Source organism: Bubalus kerabau, chromosome 3 (genome assembly GCF_029407905.1).
Source record: "Bubalus kerabau isolate K-KA32 ecotype Philippines breed swamp buffalo chromosome 3, PCC_UOA_SB_1v2, whole genome shotgun sequence".
Lineage (NCBI taxonomy): Eukaryota > Metazoa > Chordata > Mammalia > Artiodactyla > Bovidae > Bubalus > Bubalus kerabau.
This window is the reverse complement of record NC_073626.1, coordinates 152,497,490-152,519,125: the sequence shown is the minus strand read 5'-3', so window position 1 is coordinate 152,519,125 and position 21,636 is coordinate 152,497,490. Positions and strand designations below refer to the sequence as shown.

The window sequence follows — 21,636 nt, the reverse complement described above, 5'->3', positions numbered from 1 at the left end:
TGAACATTTTCTGTGTTCAAGTACTGGCTAACCAACTTAAGGAATGTCAATCTAAGTTAATGGGACCCAAACCCTACTGAAAGAACCTAGGCAATTTCATCATAAGTGCATATACAAACACAAGGTTTCAGCAGTTTTCTACGAAAAAAAAAAAAAAAAAAGAAAGTAGTTAAGGAGGTGCTAATGGTAAAGAACCCGCCTGCCAATGCAGAAGATGCAAGAAACATGGATTCAACCCCTGGGTTGGGAAGATTCCCTGGAGAAGGGAATGGAAAACCACTCCAGTATTCTTATCTATAAAATCCCATGGACAGAAGAGCCTGGTGGGCTACAGTCCATGGGTCACAGAGAGTCAGACACAACTGAGCACAAAGATTAAGACTATCATCCCCACCTCATCATTAGGAAAGCTAAAGTTTTATTTAATCCCACAACAAGCCATTTTAACACTGAAAATGTCTCTGGAGCATAACTGAGATTTCACTGAGCTAGAATTATTATTCTGATTTCAGTAATAAAATAGAACTTGTAACATCACACTAAGTGACATTTGGAAATATGATTCTAATAATGGAAGAGGAATTATCTCTCTGTACTTCTAAAACAAGATACGAGGAAGGAGAGGGCTGAATTTCTAATTCTCTCATATGTTCGTATTTCAACAATTCCAATAATGTATGTCTGGAGGCAGAATGGACACAGGTGCTGAAAACAGATTTGCTACACCAGAGAAAACAGCATGAAGGAAAGCAGATCTCACCCTGATCTGAATCCTAGGCTAGCTGAAAACAGCCCTGCTACTGAGTGACCATGGGATCAAGATGAACATCAGGGGATCTCCTTAAACGGCAGAGAAATTCAACGTTAATGTCCCTTGTCTTCAAGTTAGGTTTTCTCGTCTATTAAATTAACAGAAGCAGCAAAGATACTAAGAGAAGGCAATCATCAGTCCAAATACAAACAAGATAGCCATTTATTCCTCACTGCCTCCCTTCCTGTCTCACTTGGCTTCTCATCACAGATTTTGCTTGTAACTAGGCAACCATATAAAACATCACATATTTGTTGCAATTAAGTCTTTTCCCCTCTCAGGTTTTCCTCAACACCGAGAGGAAACAATGATGCCTCCCAGTCTGATGTTGCCACTCTGGTGTGCACTGATGAGAATCTGAAGGTTGTGTACAGTAAGTCTGTCAAGGGCTAGGTGATTCATACAATGTCCTGACACTGACATGTAGGGAACTCTCTGGAATCTGACAGCTTTCTACAAGAAACACATTTCACATTCTTAAAGAAACCTCCAGCTGACAAAGGCTCCAACACAAGTGAAGAGGGACATCCAGTGGTCAGTCTCATTATAGTTTTTAGATAATCTCCAGGTGGCTACAGTTGCTTTGAAAAACAGTGGTTCTGGGACTTTGCATATACCTGCAGATCCCACCGTATTATGGCCCCATTATCTTTCTACTGTTGTACATTCATTCTACATGTTGCTATTAAAAGCTCAATGATCTAATTTCACAATAGCAAGGCAAATTAGAGGGGATGAGAGGTGCTTTACAGAGATACCTGAGACCCTTAAAATAAAAAGACCTGGAAGGTATTTACCTAGACATCTAAAGAAATATTTGAAAGATGCTCTCAATTTGTAATGTGAAAACGAATGAAACACACAGACAATATAGCCAACTGTTGAAATATAAGTGAGAATTTAGACTCTGGGCTACAAAATTCAAGGATTTTTTTCTTAGCTCAAAATTCCCAGGCCATTTCAGACTTATTCTGATCACAAAAGAAGTGTCTCGCTTACTACTTACTAAATTACTTTATTATATTCTGATCATAAAACCATAGACTTCAAAGTAGATTTAATGAAAGTGTTCATGGATCATTAACTAGTTACCTCTCCAGTGGAAGCCATCTCACATCGTAGAATGGGGTCAGCGTCTCTCAACCGGGGCCAGGAAAACATTGGAGCCTATCAAAATAACGGGTAGGAAAAATATGTGAAAGAAGGGTATAACAAGAATAAAGGAGGATAATTATATTTAGTGAATCATTTCTCATAGGATTCATTTAGGCTATGGTAGACACGTAAAAAAACATCTTTGGTCCAAGCAACTGACTTGAAAAATAGCTTTAAACCTGTGTTCCAAGAATTTCTTGAGCTTTTGGCCCAAAATTGGGTTAAATAATCACAATTTATTTCTGTAAATAGGGCCCCAGTGACCAGTCTAAGCCAATGTTTCTGATCTAGCCTACACATACTCTTACTGGAGTGATTTCAAACAAAGTCTACTGGGCATTGGTCTCCCCAGACACAGAGTTCAAACACTTTTTCCTTGGTAGGCTTTTGAAACATTCTTCTTCTTGTTCTGATCATTTGGACTTACAACAAGCCACCTTGCCAGAAATGTCTGTCTGCAAGCTGACTTCTGAGACATTAAGCTGTTGTTGACACCTCTTAAAAAGCTTTGAAAAATATTCTTCTTGGAAACACTTTTGCCCAGAACTTTCATATGAACTAGAACATAGATAGGAGTGCTTTCTTTCCATTTATTTTATCAATGCAGTTCACTAAGAATCAAATTTTTGTTTCTTTCATATATCTATTTATCCAGCCTAGACTATTCCTTCTTTGATTCGGGCATGCCTCTAAGTCATTATGGCAATTAATTCTAGCTTGGAGTTATTTCACTGGGTCATCTCAGTCATTATTACATTATATTCCTGCGTTCCAGCCTCTCTCTACCTCAACCATTGATATCTACCCACCTCACTAGGACAATATGAAGATTGACTATGAAAAAGTAATTTGACAAAAAAATCAAGATTAATGTACAAGGATAACTAGGAAGAAGTAAACTAGAAGACAGTGAATTTTGAAAAATTCACATCTATCCATCAGTATTGTTACTAGTTGGAAATTGTTTCAGACACATGTGTGTATATATGTGTGTGTGTGTATTCCTGTGTCTAAGAATAAAGAAACATGAGTTTGAAATTTGTATTCAGAATCTCCAGTGGAAAAATATTTTGGGGGTCCTTCTACTTACTGGTCTCAAACAATAAAACCCTATGTGTATAGAGTCCCATTGAAAATTTAACAATTTGTGTCGTGTCATAGCATCCAGGAATAAAATGCTACCCTAAAATAAGATGTGACATTCTACCTCAGTGTACTGTAAAATCCAGGGAATCCTAAATTATTAAGTTAAATAAGATTAATAAATATTTTTTAATTTACAGCTTCAACTTAAAACTTCCACTGTAAAAGTCAGAAGTCAGAGTCTCAATTGTAACACAATTATGGTTGAGGCCACTAGTATATATAAGAACAGAAAGCTCTGAAGGCACCCAGAATATGTAAATATCACATAAATATATTATACAATATAAATTAATTTCATTGTGTGCTTTATCTAAAAAATTCAGATATATTTATATAATATCTCACTAATCCTCATACTGTCCAGTGAGGTAGTTAAAGGTCATAATTATAAATACTCTGTTCATGGACATACTGAGGCAGCTAGAGGAGCACAATGGATTTATTATTAAGTTATTTGAAATATACAAATATATACAGGCATTTCTTGTCTTATGATGCTTTGTTTTATTGTGCTTCGCAGATAATGAATTTTTTAAAAATTGAAGGTTTGTATATTATGGCAACCCTACGTCAACCAAGTCTCTTGGCACCATTTTTTCCAACAGCATTTAATCACTGTGTCTCTGTGTCACATTTTGGTAGTTCTCACAGTATTTCAAACATTTTCATTATTATTACTATTGGAAAAAAAGATTATGACTCACTGAAGCCCCAGATGATAATTAGTATTTTTGAGCAATAAAGTCATTTTTAATTAAGGTATGTGCATTGTTTCTTTAGACATAATGTTATTGTACACTTAACAAACCACAATATAGTGTGAATATAGCTTTTATATGCACTGAGAGGCCAAAAAATTAGTGTAGAATTAATGTGGTGGTCTGGAACCAAACCCACAATATCTCCAAGGCATGTGTGTATTTAGTGAACAAATCTTACATTTTCCTGGTCATTCTTCATAAAGGTGCCATCAATTTCATTACCCTCACAGTACCACTACAACAAAATTATACCACTAAAGAAATCGGAACTAAGCAAAGGTGGTCAAGGCAATAAAATTTAAGTAACACCAGAAGGTAACACTTTTACAAGACTCATGCATTCCTGAAAGCCTTGGCATAATTCAAGCCTTATCCTAAAAGTTATATCCAGAATTTCTATTTACCAACTAAACTGGCAGCATTAAGCATCACCTTCATAAATGCAGTTTATGTCACTCAGCTAGTTGGTTTCAAAGTTATGTAATTCTAAATATTTTTTTTTAATTTTTGAAATGCACAAGAGTACACATAAAGTTGCCTATAGAGAAACTGCATTGCATTACTCAAAGCAAACATTATAAATCCCTAGTCTAGCACTTTAGTTAGAAGGTTCATAAAGTATCAAGATTATTTTTAAAAATTATTTTTGGCTAAGCTGGGTCTTTTTTGCCCCATGGCATGTGAGATCAAACCCACATCCCCTGCATTGGAGGGCAGATTCTTAATCACTGGACCACCAGGGAAGTCCTAAGATCATTTTTTAATGAAAAATTATTCCTTTAATTCCTTTAGAACTTAAAAAATGACTAAGATTTTTGAAAATATACCTTAATTGCAACATAGTCGGCTGGAATTATGGGATGCTCCAGTGTTGGAAGGGGTTTCTCATCAATGTGCTCCCCAATCATCACCTTGGTGGCCACATCAATGAAGTCGATTCCAAGTGTCTTGGAAACAAAGGGGAAGGATCGAGAAGCTCTCAGGTTACACTCAATCACCTGTAGAGATAACAAAATTCAAAAGAAGAGAAAGGATGGTGAGAGACAATGTCAATATTCATCTGCTCCCTGCAACTTGGGCCCAGCTCTTGCTTTGCCAGCCTCTTCCTTGTCTCCCCTGATAGACTTTTTTTTAAATTGATTAATATTTTAATTTAAGGATCATTGCTTCACAAAAGTCTGTTGGTTTCTGCCAAACATCAACATGAATCAGCCATATGTATACATATGTTCCCTCCCTCTTGAACCTCCCTCCCCATCCCACCCCTCGAGGTTGTTACAGAGCCCCAGTTTGAGTTCCCTGAGTTATGTAACAAATTCCCATTGGAGATCTATTTTACATATAGTAATATAAGTTTCCATGTTACTCTCTTCACACATCTCTCCCTCTCCTCCCTCACCCCCGGTGCCATGTCCATAAATCTGTTCTCTATGTCTGTGTGCCTCTTGTAGACTTTTGCTAACTGGTTTCCTTTTTGGTCCCGTGGTGGCTTAGATGGTAAAGCATCTGCCTGAAGTGCAGGAGACCCAGGTTCAATCCCTGGGTTAGGATGATCCCCTGGAAAAGGAAATAGCAACCCACTCCAGTACTCTTGCCTGAAAAATCCCATGGACAGAGGAGCCTGGTGGGCTACAGTCCATGGGGTTGCAAAGAGTCAGACATGACTGAAGGACTTCACTTTCTTTCTTTCTTCTCAGTCAGTATCTTTGAACTCTGACTTTTTCCCACCCCTTTGTGCGGTTCCATCCCCACACTCTCTTGACATGCATGCTTGTGTACTCGGTTGTTCAATCATGTCTGATTCTTTGCGACACCGTGGACTGTAGCCCACCAGACTTCTCTGTCTGTGGCATTATCCCAGCAAGAATAGTGTAGTGGGTTGCCATTTCCTCCTCCAGGGGATCTTCCCAATCCCAAGAATCAAACCCGCAGCTCCTGCATTGACAGGTGAATTCTTTATCACCAGCGTGACCTGGGAAGCCCCACAAGCTCTTGACAGATTTGTTTTTATGCAGAGTTCAGATCGTGCCACATCCCTACTGGAAAGTCTTCAGTGGATTTCTACTGGCCCTGATAGTGAAGTCTAGTCCTTGACAGCCTTCTATCCTCTTGCTTCAGTATAGCCCTCTATGTTATCTTGTACCACTTTCCTGGTCTCAGTCTTTCTTTCCAAGTTTACCTTCTATGATTTCTCTGGAAAAATAATCTTGATAAACTGAACTGGTCACTATCTCCTAAAACGCACTGAACTTTCCCATAGATGTTGTATGTGAACTGCCCTCTCTATCTTCCTTTACTTGTTATTCATTCCTTAAGACCCAGCTCAAATTACAAAATCTTCCTTGAAATATTTTATTATCCACCCAAACCAGGCATATGACACTCAATTACATGCTCTACACACGTGTAGGCACAGACCCCCACCCTCACCACCCGCCCCCCAACACAGGCACTCCCTATTCTATGCCTCCAATATCACTTTATTCGTACATTCCTTCCAGCAGCTATTATATGCTAACTTATAGTTATCTATAAATTCATCTTCTTCCCAGTTCTCACTAAATTATGAATCTCTGAGAGCAAAAACTGGGTTCTATACATCTTTGTTGCCACCTTAGGACTTTGCATAGTAGGTGAGAAACAATATTGGTTACTGACTAGTTACATTAAGTAGATTAAATTAATTAAGACTAACCTCATCACCTTAACCTTTTTTTTAATTTCTTTCTTTTTTATTTTATTGTTTTTTATTTATTGGTAAATGGTATCCAAAAGAGCTTTCTTTTCCAGCAAATGAATAAAGCAAAACTCCAGTGCGTGTAATTATGACTGCTGCTGCTAAGTCGCTTCAGTCGTGTCCGACTCTGTGCGACCCCAGAGACGGCAGCCCATCAGGCTGCACCATCCCTGGGATTCTCCCTATTCCACAGTAACCCGAACAGATTACTTTGTGATGATCACCACATCCATCTACACTGTACTGCAGGTGGCAGACAGTGATCTTCTTTCCACTGGATCAGGGTGTTTACAAAGCTGTCACTGACACCATCAGTGCCTCCAAGGCCAGTGTTTTCAAACAAGGCAGGTGTTATATGCTGTGCAACACCCCACACTAAGACACAATCAGCTGCCAGGGTCTCAGCTGCTCTGTGGCTGTGTTCACAGAGGAACATAAACCAACAGGACCTAACAGAGCAGTGGTGTCCCTTCAAACAGTTTGGCATTTCTTACCAAGACATCATTTCCTTTGACAAGAAACTGGACGTTGAACGGGCCAGAGATGGCAAAAGCCTTTGCGATCTTTCGGGTAGCATCCTTCACCTAGATCAAAAGGACAATGATACTGTACTAAAGAACATTCCTTAGTTTAAAAACAAACAAAAAAGGTACAGCACCTTAAATTTAGATTTCTTTCATTTCTCTTTACAAAGAACTATATCTCTACTAATAATGGAGTCATACTATGTAATAATAATAATGGAGTAATAATAGAAGCCATTCTTAGGTTTCTATTAACAAAATAATAATTATACTAAATGTTCTAAATATTCACACCAGGACAGCAGGGAAAAGAGCAAATAATGGTACAGGATTATCTTTCTGCCAAATGCCCCTATCTACCTACCATCATATACTCTGGTTTTATTCTGACGGCTAAATGGAATCCTTTCAGTCTGGTTGCTTCAGCACCAAAAGCTGCAGTCCAAACTCTGTGTCAATCTAATGACCTACCTGCTGAGAAGTACAGGCCCTGAAATTATATGGTACTGCAAAGACACCAGAGAGATTCTTTTATGTGCTTTTCTTTTCCCCTGGACTCTGCAAGGGTGGATATTATGGTCAGAAGGAAACACGTTCCCTTGCAGGGAGGTGTGTGTAATCTATAGGGATTCCCATATACAACCAGAGCCAGAAGGGTCACATGCAAAGAGAGGGCACTAGCTGCTGGAATCAACAGCTCCTCATTCACTTATCTTACATGCCTTTGCAGTTCAGCAACTCAATCAGTTACAAAAGGAAGTAGGGTCCATGACACACTGAGCTTTGAGAGATTTCAAAATATCTGAGTTTTGAGATCATTTATTCCGATATGAAAAATTAAAGCACATTTGAAATCCCAGGATACTGTTCCTTCATGCTGCTGCTAATCGCAAAGCAACCTGCTACCTTCACATTCTAGAACAAGGCAAGACCTTTGGAAACCAGCCCAACATACAACTAGCCAGAGAGGCTGCCGAGATTTTGATGGCAGGATTATTGGGAAGTCTCATTTAAATAGCTAATCCTCACCTCACATACCTGAAGACTAAAGGAACATCCCCAAGTTATTTATGATGGCAGTCTTTAAGATGAAACCTAGCAATGCATATTGAATACTGAGGCAGAATCATCATTCTTGGAAAGGTCATTAAAGTAGCAGTTTCAAAACCACTGGAAGAGACATATCTTAAAGTACTTTTTGGGGGAAGGTAAGGGTAGACAGTGAAAGCATTGGTTCCAGAATTGGTTCTCATGTGACTGCTGCATATCTGCTTCTAACTGAGAAATATTACTTTAGGTGCTGCTCACCTGTAAGTGGCTCAAATATTAGAATCATCTGCAGCAGTAGTTATCCAAATGTAGTCCCTAGACCAGCAGGAATAGCATCACAAGGGAACTCAATAAAAATGCAAATTATGGGGCCTAGAACTACAGAATCAAAACTGGGGATGGAATCCCACAACCTTTTAACAAGTCCCCCAGGTGGTAACAGTGAGCACAGTTAGAGGACTATCGCACTAGAATACAATCAAGAGTTCTAAAGGGCAGAAAAGGAAGCTGCTCTCTTTAAAATACACAGCAAACTCAGAGGAGGAAGTCCCCTTCATCATTAAATTTTACCTGGAGTATGTCCTATCCTACTACTTAGTTTAACTTGTGGCGGATTCATTTTGATATTTGGCAAAACTAATACAATTATGTAAAGTTTAAAAATAAAATAAAATTAAAAAAAGAAAAAATAAAATAAAAAACTTTTAATCTTTTCCCCTCTTCCACCTTTATTTATAAATGATGACCTTTTCAATGGCTCCTTGGCTGATGGTCTGTGTGGGCAGCATCAGAGTAGCATCCCCGGAGTGGACACCTGCATCCTCCACATGTTCAGAAATGGCATGGGAGATGACCTAGCCAAAAGAAGATTTGAGAAAGGGTTGTCAGCTCTTCTTCAGTGAAGCTGCTACCTGGTGTACCCCTTAATTCTAACAGATACTTCCAGCACTGAGCAGTTTCTTTGCTAAGTCTCCAAGGAGGGGGCAGAAGGAACTGCACATGCAGCCTCACCAAGCTTCCCTGTTCAGTGACAGATCACCTTGTGGGGCAGCTGAGAATGTCTGAGAGCTTACCTCCCTATTCCATTGATTAGAATCGGTATAAATGCTAGGAAAAGAAGGTAACTAAGCCAACTCATGGCCCTACTGGTAAAGAACCCAACTGCTAATGTAGGAGACACAAGAGACATGGGTTCAATCCCAGGATTGGGAAAATCCCCTGGAGGAGAATACAGTAATCCACTCCAATATTCTTGCCTGGAGAACCCCATGGACATGGGAGACGTGTTGGGCTATTGTCCGCAGGGTCTCAAAGAGTCAGACAGACTGAGCGACTAAAACTTTCACACTAAACTTTCAAGCCCGACTAAAACTTTCACACTAAACTTTCAAGCCAACTTGCAATGACTTTTAAGAATAGATAGGAAACTAAAGCATTCTGGGGGCACTGGAGACATCTTTGTCCTTTCCTTCCAGGTTAAGTTTTAAACACTGGAAAAGAAGACAGAAGAGGTGAATTAAAGCTTAGGTAAATGTCATAACTTAGGTGGGTCAGAAAGAAAATGTAAGATCTGAAGTTCAAGGGATTCTTATCACCTCCACACCATCACACCATAACCAAATGAGCTAATTCACCACCTACAAGAGATCTTTAAGTGAAAATTTGAGACAGGAGGGAGTGCGTCTTTGGTCACTCAGTCATGTCTGACTCTTTGCAACCCTATGGACTGCAGCTTGCCAGGCCCCTCTGTCCATGGGATTTTTCAGGCAAGAATACTGGAGTGGGTTGCCATTTCCTCCTCCAGGGGAATCTTCCTGAAGATAGAAGGAAAACAAGAGGAAAATATTCTTGTCCTCTTTTAAAGGTAAGAAAATGAAGGCAATATAAGAATAAATAATGCAAGTACAAGTGTCTATATGACCAAGACAGGATTTTGAGCCCTTAGCTGTCAGATTGCAAAGTTTATGGCCTCAGTCACCATAACCTAAATGTTAACAGCATGTGTGTCTTCAGAAAATGATAAAGCTGAGAGTGGGGGAGAATAATTGGATAACTTTAAAAGACTTTAATAAATTACAGTGAAAATTTGTTTGTCAGATTTACAGATGACTTAAAGCAAAGTGACATTTGAGTGCCAGTACTCCTGCTGTCACTTCCCTGAGAGCTCAGTTGGTAAAGAATCTGCCTGCAATACAGGAGACCCTGGTTCAATTCCTGGGTCAGGAAGATCCGCTGAAGAAGGGATAGGCTACCCACTCCAGTATTCTTGGGCTTCCCTTGTGGCTCACCTGGTAAAGAATCCACCTGCAATGCAGGAGACCTTGGTTTGATCCTTGCGTTGGGAAGATCCCCTGGAGAAGGGAAAGGCTACCCACTCCAGTACTCTGGCCTAGAGAATTCCATGGACTGCATAGTCCACGGGGTCACAAAGAGTCAGACATGACTGAGCAACTTTCACTTTCACTTTCATTCCTGCTGTCACTTATGAGTTCTGGGACCTGGACAAGGTACTTTAGATGTTTAGCCGTGGTTGCCGATAGGAATGAAGATGGTATCTGCCTCATAGAATGAGGATGAACACAAGTACAGTCTGGAATGATATTTAGTGTGGAGTAAGCACTCAAATTTTTTATACTGTCCAGAAATGGGCAGGCAATGTCCCACTGATTAAACCAGTCAATCCTAAAATAAATCAGTCCTGAATATTCATTGGAAGGACTGATGCTGAGGCTGAAGCTCCAATACTTTGGCCACCTGATGCACAGACCTGACTCACTGAAAAATACCTGATGCCGGGAAAGACTGAGGGCAGGAGGAGAAGCGGGTAACAGAGGATGAGATGGTTGGATGGCATCACAGACTCAATGGACATAAGTTTGACCAAACTTCAGGAGATAGCGAAGGATAGGGAACCCTGGCATGCTGCAGTATAGGAGGTCACAGAGTCAGACACAAATTAGACACTGAACAGCAACAATGTCCCATTGAGCTCTGAAAACATTATAACATGTCTGAAGTATGATGTCCATTTCTGAGTGTGACTGTTTAAAAATTATGTGAACAACCTGAAATACTTCCAAAAGAAGGAATCCAGAATGGTAAGCAATGTTGGGGGTCTAAGAGAAGCTTAGGGAAAGAGCATATCCTAGCAAATTGGAACTAAATAAGGCCAACAGATCAGCATTACTTTACAGCACAATATTTGAAAAAACACAAATGTATGTAGGTCAGTCTTACATTCTCCACTTCCACATTGGTATAGTCACATTTCTCTTATTTTACACCTCAGTCTCAAATAGGTAAAATGTTGAAAAGAGGGAAAGATTAAACATATGCTCCATAACTCTGGAGGTCAGGAGGTCAGGGATGAAAATTCTAGGGAGGCGTACATTAGAAAAGGAATATATTAGAAGTCCAAGAAATAAAAGCAAAAACTATATACATATATATATATGTATCATGTTGCATTTTTTATGCTTTGTATAACCAAAAGAGTTAATCAGAAAACAAATGACAACTCTCCAGGGATAGGAAGGAAAACTAAGACAAACTGAGATAGCATATTATAAAGCAAAGACATCACTTTGCCAACAAAGGTCCATATAGTCAAAGCTATGTTTGTTTATTTGTTTTTTCCAGTAGTCATGTATGGATGTGAGAGTTGGACCATAAAGAAGGCTGAGTGCTGAAAAATTGATGCTTTTGAACTGTGGTGCTGGAGAAGACTCTTGAGAGTCCCTTGAACAGCAAGGAGACCAAAGCAATAAATCCTAAAGGAAAACAACACTGAATATTCATTGGAAGGACTGATGCTGAAGCTCTAATACTTTGGCCACCTGATGTGAAGAACTGACTCATTGAAAAACACCCTGATGCTGGAAAAAAGTGAGAAGAGGGCAGCAGAGGATGAGATGGTAGATAGCATCACCAACACAATGGACATGAATTTGGCAAACATTTCATGCAAAGATGGGCTCAATAAAGGACAGAAATGGTATGGACCTAACAGAAGCAGAAGTGTTAAGAAGAGGTGGCAAGAATACACAGAAGAACTGCACAAAAAAGATCTTCATGACCCAGATAATCACAATGGTGTGATCACTCACCTAGAGCCAGACATCCTGGAATGTGAAGTCAAGTGGGCCTTTGGAAGCATTACTATGAACAAAGCTAGTGGAGGTGATGGAATATCAGTTGAGCTATTTCAAATCCTAAAATATGATGCTGTGAAAGTGCTGCACTTAATATGCCAGCAAATTTGGAATACTCAGCAGTGGCCACAGGACTGGAAAAGGTCAGTTTTCATTCCAATCCCTAAGAAAGGCAATGCCAAAGAATGCTCAAACTACCGCACAATTGCACGCATCTCACACGCTAGTAAAGTAATGCTCAAAATTCTCCAAGTCAGGCTTCAGCAATACATTAACCATGAACTTCCAGAAGTTCAATCTGGTTTTAGAAAAGGCAGAGGAACCAGAGATCAAATTGCCAACATCTGCTGGATCATGGAAAAAGCAAGAGAGTTCCAGAAAAACATCTATTTCTGCTTTATTGACTATGCCAAAGCCTTTGACTGTGTGGATCACAATAAACTGTGGAAAATTCTGAAAGAGATGGAAATACCAGACCACCTGACCTGCCTCTTGAGAAACCTGTATGCAGGTCAGGAAAACCAACACAATATTGTAAAGTAAAATAAATAAATAAATGAAATTGAAAAAAAAATTTTTTTAATAAAGTTAATGTAGAAAAATGGGGGGGGGGGGAAGAACTGGACATGGAACAACAGACTGCTTCCAAACAGGAAAAGGAGTAGGTCAAGGCTGTATATTATCACCCTGCTTATATAACTTCTATGCAGAGTACATCATGAGAAATGGTGGGTTGGATGAAGTACAAGCTGGAATCAAGATTGCTGAGAGAAATAACAAAACCTCAGATATGCAGATGACACCACCCTTATGGCAGAAAGTGAAGAAGAGCTAAAGAGACTCTTGATGAAAGTGAAAGAGGAGAGTGAAAAAGTTGGCTTAAAGCTCAACATTCAGATAACTAAGATCATGGCATCCAGTCCCATCACATCATGGCAAATATATCACTGCAGATGCTGATTGAAGCCATGAAATTAAAAGACTCTTACTCCTTGGAAGGAAAGTTATGGCCAACCTAGACAGCATATTAAAAAGCAGAGACATTACTTTGTCAACAAAGGTCGACTAGTCAAGGCTATGGTTTTTCCAGTGGTCATGTATGGATGTGAGAGTGGGACTATAAAGAAAGCTGAGCACCGAAGAATTGGTGCTTTTAAACTGTGGTGTTGGAGAAGACTCTTGAGAGTCCCTTGGACTGCAAGGAGATCCAACCAGTCCATCCTAAAGGAGATCAGTCCTAGGTGTTCATTGGAAGGACTGATGTTGAAGCTGAAACTCCAAAACTTTGGCCACCTGATGCAAAGAGCTGACTCATTTGAAAAGATCCTGATGCTGGGAAAGATTGAGGCCAGGAGGAGATGGGCACAATGGAGGGTGAAATGGTTGGATGGCATCACTGACTCAATGGACATGAATTTGGGTAGGCTCCGGGAGTTGGTGATGGACAGGGAAGCCTGGCATGCTGCGGTTCATGGGTTCACAACAAATCAGACACGACTGAGCGATTGAACTGAACTGAAGGAGATGGTGAAAGACATAAAGCCTGGAGTTCTGTAGTCCATGGAGTCACAAAGAGTCAAACATGACTTAATGACTATTCAATAAAAGGGTGCTTAAACTGTAGATTATATAAGAGGTCACCATTACTATAAATGTAATTTTTTTTAATAACACTACTTTGAACTGTTAATCTGGAAGAAAAAAACAAACAGAAAAAAAACTTTATCATTTTCAGTAGAGTGTAAAGTAGAAGATGAAGTCCAAGATAAAATCCATTTTATTTCCTTAAAGCAAATAGAATGATATGGACTCTAAAATACAACTTTCTCTGTTTCAAGATAAGAATAAATGCCTTACTAGTACAACCTTAAAACTAAAGAAAGGCATTCTTCATACTTTCATTTCTCCCTGAAGTTAGAGACATTGATTATATTAGTGCTACCAGATGTGATGTGGTAAGTCATTTTTATATTATTATCTTTATCCATCAACTCTATTTAGTTTTGTCTTTATTAACCCAATAAAAAGAGGGAGAGTGGAAAAATCAAGAGAGACGAAGAAGTAGGGATTCAGTTAGGAACTTCAGAAAGAAAGTATCAGATTTTTTTGTGATATCCACTGAAACATAAAAGGAAACCCACAGACAAAGGAAAATTAGAGAGAAAATCTATTCAAAAAGAATGAGTACAGGATGATAATTAATTTTGAATATCATCAAAGAGAAATTCTAACAACATGAAAAGCAGAAGAAATGATACATATGACACAACTGAATCGTCAGTGAATTTGAACATTTTTTTGACTGAGCAGCTTGTCCATTAGTATTAGAGACTATTTTGTAGAAATCATGAGCCCTAATCTGTGCTATGTTTCTAAATTGCCAAGGAAAAAAAATTGTTGAGAAGGCAGGGATGGGGGAAGAGAGGGAGGATACAACACTTACTCGTCCATCTTTGCCAACAGCATCCATTTCCACTTCCCGGGCCCCCTCAATAAATTTCGTCAGCACCACTGGGTGTTCCTGTCATCAAGGAAAACGGGGGGGTAGAACCTTTAGCTGAAATTTTATGTAAAGTGTCAAGTAAATCATGTACCAAGTCAATACTTGGGCAATACTTGAAAAAAACTGCTCAACACACAGCACAAATTCATCAGCCAATTTGTCTGGTAAGAACAAGGTCACTCTCTGCTTACAGTGAGGAACAGGAAATCTTTCTCCAATTTTGAGTCCTCAGTGTATTGAACATGAGTTTTGAAATTTCAAATGTAGACTCTAGGTGAGTTAGAGAAAAAAAGGAGGCAAAGGAGAGGACAGAATGAGGTTCCTTTTCTCATCTCCAGAATTATAAATATCTCTCTATTTTATTTATATCAGTTTTTGGATCAGGTATTGTTTCTCTTCCTTATCTTTTCCAAGCACTACAATTTCCTCAGTCACTTCTCTACATGAGAATTGAGAATGAACTTAGAAGGAGAGAAGTATTTTGTTTCAGTTTTGTTAGACCAAAGATGGAATTATTTACCTGAAATTGGCATGCTTTAAATCACTTCTACAGTATGACGTTTGCAACTGCAAAATCAAACATTCTTCAAAATGTTCTTGCTTTCTCAGCTGTTTCAGACCCCTCAATATTCTTTAACTTCTTCCCCCTCAGCTCCTCCACAGCAGTACTGCAATGCCCTCCACAGCCCAATCACTATGTGCTTTTTCCAAACTAAATGAAGTGGTTGAATGAAGACCTCCAGAGTTTAAACATCTCTTCTCTTTGAGCAAGACCCTAGCACACTGCACACTTGTTTTCTTGTCAAAACCTGCCTTTACCTATCTCCATGCCTCTCCTCCCCCAGTGTACACCAGCTTCTCTCCTCACTTCATCTTTCAAATTTCAACCCATCCTTCAAGGCTTGGCTCCAATACCACTTCCTCCCTGAAGCCTTCTCTAAACATCTTTTTGCTCTGAACACAAACCCCTTTTGCCCACTATTACGGAATTCATCATCTTTGGCGTGTGTGTTGAATTTCATCTATCTTATCGCCTTAGCAGAGCACTTTAACTAGAATGGAATTTAGTGAAAAATTCAAAATAACCCATGTCTTATGCCATAAATAAGCTGTTCTCTTCTTACATTTATTATTAAATGAAGAAACGTTCCCAACTCCCTTTTCTTCAAAAGCCTATTAGGCATTAAACTGTTGATTAGCCACACACATACACAAAAAAACTTTTTAATCTCTGTTCCTTCTTTTTAAAATATTGAATATTTAGTGTTGGCAGGCCTGGTAGAGCTGTATTGGGACCTTTGTGAAAATTTTCCACAAAATATATAATGATAAAAATATAACTGCAAAAAAAAAAAAAGAAAAGTTCAATAGCTGTCTTAGTTTCTCTAGCCAAGCCTAAGACAGGGGTTCTTATTCAAGTGATTTATTAAGGGATTGAGAAAAGCAGGATGGGACACAGCGAAAAAAACTAGGTAGTTTGTGGGGTCACTGGGGACTGGATTCAGCTTCACCCCACAGGGAGCTCTCAGTTACAGCACAGAGTAAGTCCTAACTTGAAGCAAAGGGCAGTCACTGTCCAGGGTTTGAGGGTGGTGGTGAGGTGAGGAGTCTTGCTTCCTGGTGCCAGAAGCTCCCATTTGACTGAGAATAGTTATCCTGAGTGGGCTTCCCAGGTGGCACAGTGGTTAAGAAGCTACCTGCCAATGCAGAAGAGGTGAGTTTGATCCCTGGGTCAGGAAGAGCTCCTGGAACAGGAAAAGGCAACCCACTCCAGTATTCTTGCCTGGGAAAGTCCAAGGACAGAGAAGCCTGGTGGGCTACTAAGTTGATGGGGTCATTAAGAATCGGACATGACTTAGCAACTAAACAACAAGTTATCCTGAGAAATGTAGCTGGGAGGTATCATCAGCTATCACAGCAGCTGGGGGGGTGGGTGCTCCCACAGGTAAAGGATCTGAGAGGGGCAACAACATCATTCTCTATCTTGACCAATTAAATACCTTTACAAATAGCCCTTACTATGTTGAGGGAGAAGATTTCTTAATAAATTTCAACCTTTCAGCAGTTGGCTTTCTTAAAGCACTTTCTTCCTTAGGTATCCATGATCACATTTTCATGCTTCTTTCTCAGACTCCTTCATGGTTCTTTCTTCCCTACTCAGCCCTCAAATGCCAATATTCTTTTCATCTCTTTCTTAACTGTTCCTTTTCCTCTATACTCTCCCCAGTGACTGCTTCCAATCTTAAAACTTCAGTTACAATAATATGCTATTGACTTCCAAATCTATATTTATCTCTCTCTCTTTAGCTGTGATCTTGATCTTCAATTTCAAATCTATATAACCCTCTCCTTTCAAAACATCTCTATTTGAACTCTTCACAGGCACCACATATTCAAAAGGTCAAAAATTAAATATGATTTCCCCCTCTAATATTTCTCTCCTTAAGTGTTCCTTGTTTCAATAAATGATGCCTCTGTCCATCCAGCTGTCTAAGGCAGAAACTCAGGAATCATCCTTCATCCTCTCTTCACCCTCCATCTCCATCCATTCACATCCTGAATGCACATCCTCAGTATTTCTAGAACACATGCCCTTCCCTCCATATGTACTATTTCTGACCTTTTTTTTCTTTTTTGGCCCCAACGCAAGGCACGTGGGATCTTAATTCCCCAACCAGGGATCATACTGCACCCCTTGTCTTGGAAGTTCAGAGTCTTAACCACTGGACTGCTAGGGAAGCCCCTTTACTCTCATTATTCTTATATATATATATATATATATATATATAATTTTATTTATTTATTTATTTGGGGGTGTGCCAGGTCTTTATTGCTGCAAGGGCTTTTCTCTAGTTGCAGCAAGTGAGGGTTACTCTCCAGTTGTGGTGCATGGGCTTCTCACTGCGGTGATTTTTCTTGTTGCAGAGCAAGGGCTCTAGGGTGTGAAGGCTTCAACAGTTGCAGCAAGAAGGCTCAGTAGTTACAGCTCCCAGCTCTAGAGCACAGGATCCATAGTTGTGATGCACGGACTTAATGCTTCACGGCATGTGGGATCTCCCTGGATCAGGAACTGAATCTGTGTCTCCTGCACTGGTAGGAGGATTCTTTACCGCTGAGCCACCAGGGAAGCCCTACTATCATCATTCTGATCCAAGGCACCTTCATCTCTACCCTGAGCTACACAATAGCCTCCTAACCTCTTTCCATGAATTCAGTCTTGTCCCAGATTTATTTCACTCTCTGTACTGCAGAAGAGAAATTTTTCTTAAACTTTCAATTGTTCCTTTTTTAAAATGGAACTATAATTGATTCACACTATTGCATTAGCTTCAGGAATACAGCACAGTGATTCAGTAAGAAAATATGACTAAAATCTAAACTCAATGACTGACAAGGTTCTCTCTATCTGCTCCTTCACTTTCTACTCTATCATCATTATAATTAATACTTCCTACCATGTTTGGCATCCTAGGCATAAAAGTGAGTGCTTTGTCAGTTTCTAGAAACTTCATGCCCTTTCTCAGCTTCAGGCCTTTATACTTGCTGTCCTTTCTTACTTCATACCCATGATGTAAACCTTTTAATTCTGAATCAACAATTCTGAACCAAATTAAAAGTCCCTTCTTCAGGGACTGGTCCCTAATTCTTTTATACTTTCCCTCAACATCATGTATTTTGCTCATCATATTTAATCATCATTATTTGATGTCTTATGTTCCTAATAAAGAGAGTCATCTGTGAGCACAGAGACTCTCTTTTCATGAATGTAATTTCTGATTCTGAGAATACTGCCATTATATAGCAGGTGCTAAATATGAATGGATACATAATAGCTCATCGAACTTGGGTCTCCTGCATTTCAGCTAGATTCTTTACCATCTGAGCCACCAGGAAAGCCCTACATAGCAGGTCATAATGAGTGGTAGTTTTACTCTAAGATCACTGAATTGAGAATCCCAGGTCCTGCTGTAGTTTAATGGAAGACTTCAACCTAGTACTCCATTAGGACATCTCTATGATACAACTTTGGGCCTGTTAGGATTCTACCCACATGAAAAAAAATTTTTTTTTAATATTCTACCAAATAGAGGGCCTATGAAATCCAATATCCCAGACAGAGAAAACCTGCCTCATCACTCACATGAGACTAGCTGGGTGTAGCTGCTGTTTTCTCAAAACATCAGAGTTGCAGGATCCCTCTCAGGGAGTGCAACAGAGAAGAGGACCATGTCTGACTTCAGAACATATTAATGAAAACTGACCCGTTGGAGAGAGTCCCTCCTCAGTTATCTAACTTTCACACAAAAGTGAATTCAAAATCCACTTGGTTGCTTTTTTTTTTTTTTTACCTCTTTGTCTCTCCTCACTCTTTATCATTATCCACTCTTTACAGTGAACAAATTTCTATGGGGAGCAGCTACCACACAGAGAGGAAGCGCCGCTTCATGGTTGCAGGGACTATCCACACTCTTTATTCCCCTTTGAAGCGCGTCTGATTTCACTGCCTGGCTCCCTCCAAACTCCACTTGCCTAACATCAAACTCTTCTCTATGAGTTGTGCTTTCTCTCTCTCTCCTTTTTTTTTCTTTTAGCCCCAACTAGCTTTTGAAAGCTTTTAAAAAGAAAACGTTACTTTTATCCTCTACAGTATGAGGTCTGCAGATCAATAACCCCACTGGGTAAATCTTAAATGGATCACACTGAGGTAACGCTGAAGGAGAAAGTAAAAGCTGGGGGCAGTGGAGGAAGGTGGTTGAGTGGCCAGAAAATTATAAACATTTTCATTAACTTACAAATGGAATGTACCAGAATGAGAAAAATCAATAGGTGAGTGAGGGGATTTACTATTAAATTTGCAGGGTTGACTAAGGCAAAGAACATCTCTCCAGGCCTGAGAATTAAAAATCAGGGAAGCCTCACTTGTTCGTGATGACCATGGTTGGGCTGCCCATAAGGTTGGGAATCCCAAGGGTAACTTGACCAGCATCTAACTCATGAACAGACAAAGTTCACACTTATTCAGCCTTGCTCCTGGAGACTAAAATTGTATAAAACTCTATTATGATAAAATATTCACTGGTCTTCCCCTTCTTCCATTAACCCCAAGGATCCAAATATAATTCAATGCATTTGTGTTTTCTCATTTCTGTATTTGGGAGAATAATGGGTAGAAGGGAAAAAAAAGGAAAAACATCCTGTGCAAAGAAAAACAACATATAAAACAAGGTAGCAATTAACCGAAGAGGTAAAAGTCACCAAGAGGAAACAGGACACTACCTGAGAGACTCTAGTGGCCTCCTCTAGGAATTTTTTCATCTCATCTTCGGAGAATACCACATTCATGGCAGACCCGCTGAGTAAGAAGGAAAAAACAAAACAAAACAAAGAGGTCAATTTCTTTCACCACTTCGGAAGTAAAGCATGCTAGACACGATTGCTTCTCAGAGTAGTTCCAGGAAAACTCAAGTTTCAATTTAGGGTGAGTAAGAAGGTGTCTCTTTCTACATTGAAACTTTACGTAATCAACAGGACAATCAACCAAAGTAAAAAGTCCCCCAGGTTGGAGACAGGGAAAGGGGGTGAGAACTGTGAAAATGCCCAAAGAGAACAATGGTAGGTCTTAGAGATGACACATTCTCAAGGTTCATCCTTTCTCTTTATCGTTTTAACTCTCTTCTGGTTCCAGGTAACACTTAAAACTGTAACAAGATCCCTGCCAGGACATAGTTTTCTAAACTTGTGTCTTCAGAGTTCAGTACCTACAGCAGATTTTAACCCACAAATATGCTGTCAAAGCAGTTCATTCCACTATCTCAGCTGGGTTACAAAAGAATCAATTTTTTTAGTAACATTTGCTAATATAATGTACAGTATCTGACTGAAATGTATTCAGCTGTGTCCTTTCAAATTCTTGAGAAAGGATACTATCTGAAATCAATTTATTCGGAAAGCTTGCATTTGCAGAATGGGATAGGAGAGGAGGAAAGAAGGAAGACTAAGAGGAAGGGAAGCCATAAAGAAGAAAAATATCACTTTCTACTTCCTTTTAAAAAGTATCATTCGCCTTACCTTTTCTACTATACTGCAAATTTTATGCATAAAGAGCTTTCCATTTCTTCATCTATTTAAGGCAAGAAGGCTAAGGTAATAATAATGTTGATAATTCACAGCCTAAGAAACTAAAAGATATGGACTGAAATGATGAGAAGAAGCACAGAACTCAGAGTTGCTTTCTGCAATCCTCCTTAAATGTCTGTGTTGTTGAAATTAACTTACATTAATACTTCAGAGAAGTAGTATTATCAGAATGTGGTTTACACAAAATGTCATTTAAATAAAAAGGAAAGTTTTCCACCTCATTTGAAATTTTTCATTATTTTAAAGGATCGCATCTCCAATTCCATTTACACTTGCAAATTGTGCACAGCAAATTACATTTCTCTTATTATCCCCTGTTCACTGAAATTGTTCCTCACATGTGGTAACATCTGAAGAAAATAAGTAACAATTGACAACTTCTCCTTTGATAGTAAAACTTAGTTTCCAAGTTTATTATAAAAGACACTGTCCATGTCCTCCAACATTATAATTCACTTATTAAAAATTATGATCTCAAAAAGACCCCACAATATTCAAACCACAAGCACTATAGGAAGGAGATGACAAGAGTCAAAGATTAACTTTCATTTCTGAGTATCAGAAAACAGAGGCTGCTGAGAGACACCCCAAGCTTGTTTTTGCTCTTTGGTTTTTTTAATTGTCCTCTTCTCTAATGTAAAGATATCGTCCCTTTGCTTG

General features: G+C 39.2%; 1 protein-coding gene across 1 annotated transcript in view; it reads right to left on the bottom strand.

Moving 5' to 3' along the window:
- Positions 1-21,636, bottom strand: part of CPS1 (carbamoyl-phosphate synthase 1) — a 121,896-nt gene that overhangs the window by 13,897 nt on the left and 86,363 nt on the right. The window contains exons 27-32 of the mRNA XM_055574458.1: positions 20,116-20,191; positions 14,779-14,856; positions 8,931-9,038; positions 7,105-7,194; positions 4,701-4,871; positions 1,904-1,978 (exon numbers count right to left, since the gene is read on the bottom strand). Of these exons, the coding sequence (XP_055430433.1) occupies positions 1,904-1,978; positions 4,701-4,871; positions 7,105-7,194; positions 8,931-9,038; positions 14,779-14,856; positions 20,116-20,191 (598 nt within the window). The remainder of the gene's footprint in view (positions 1-1,903; positions 1,979-4,700; positions 4,872-7,104; positions 7,195-8,930; positions 9,039-14,778; positions 14,857-20,115; positions 20,192-21,636) is intronic.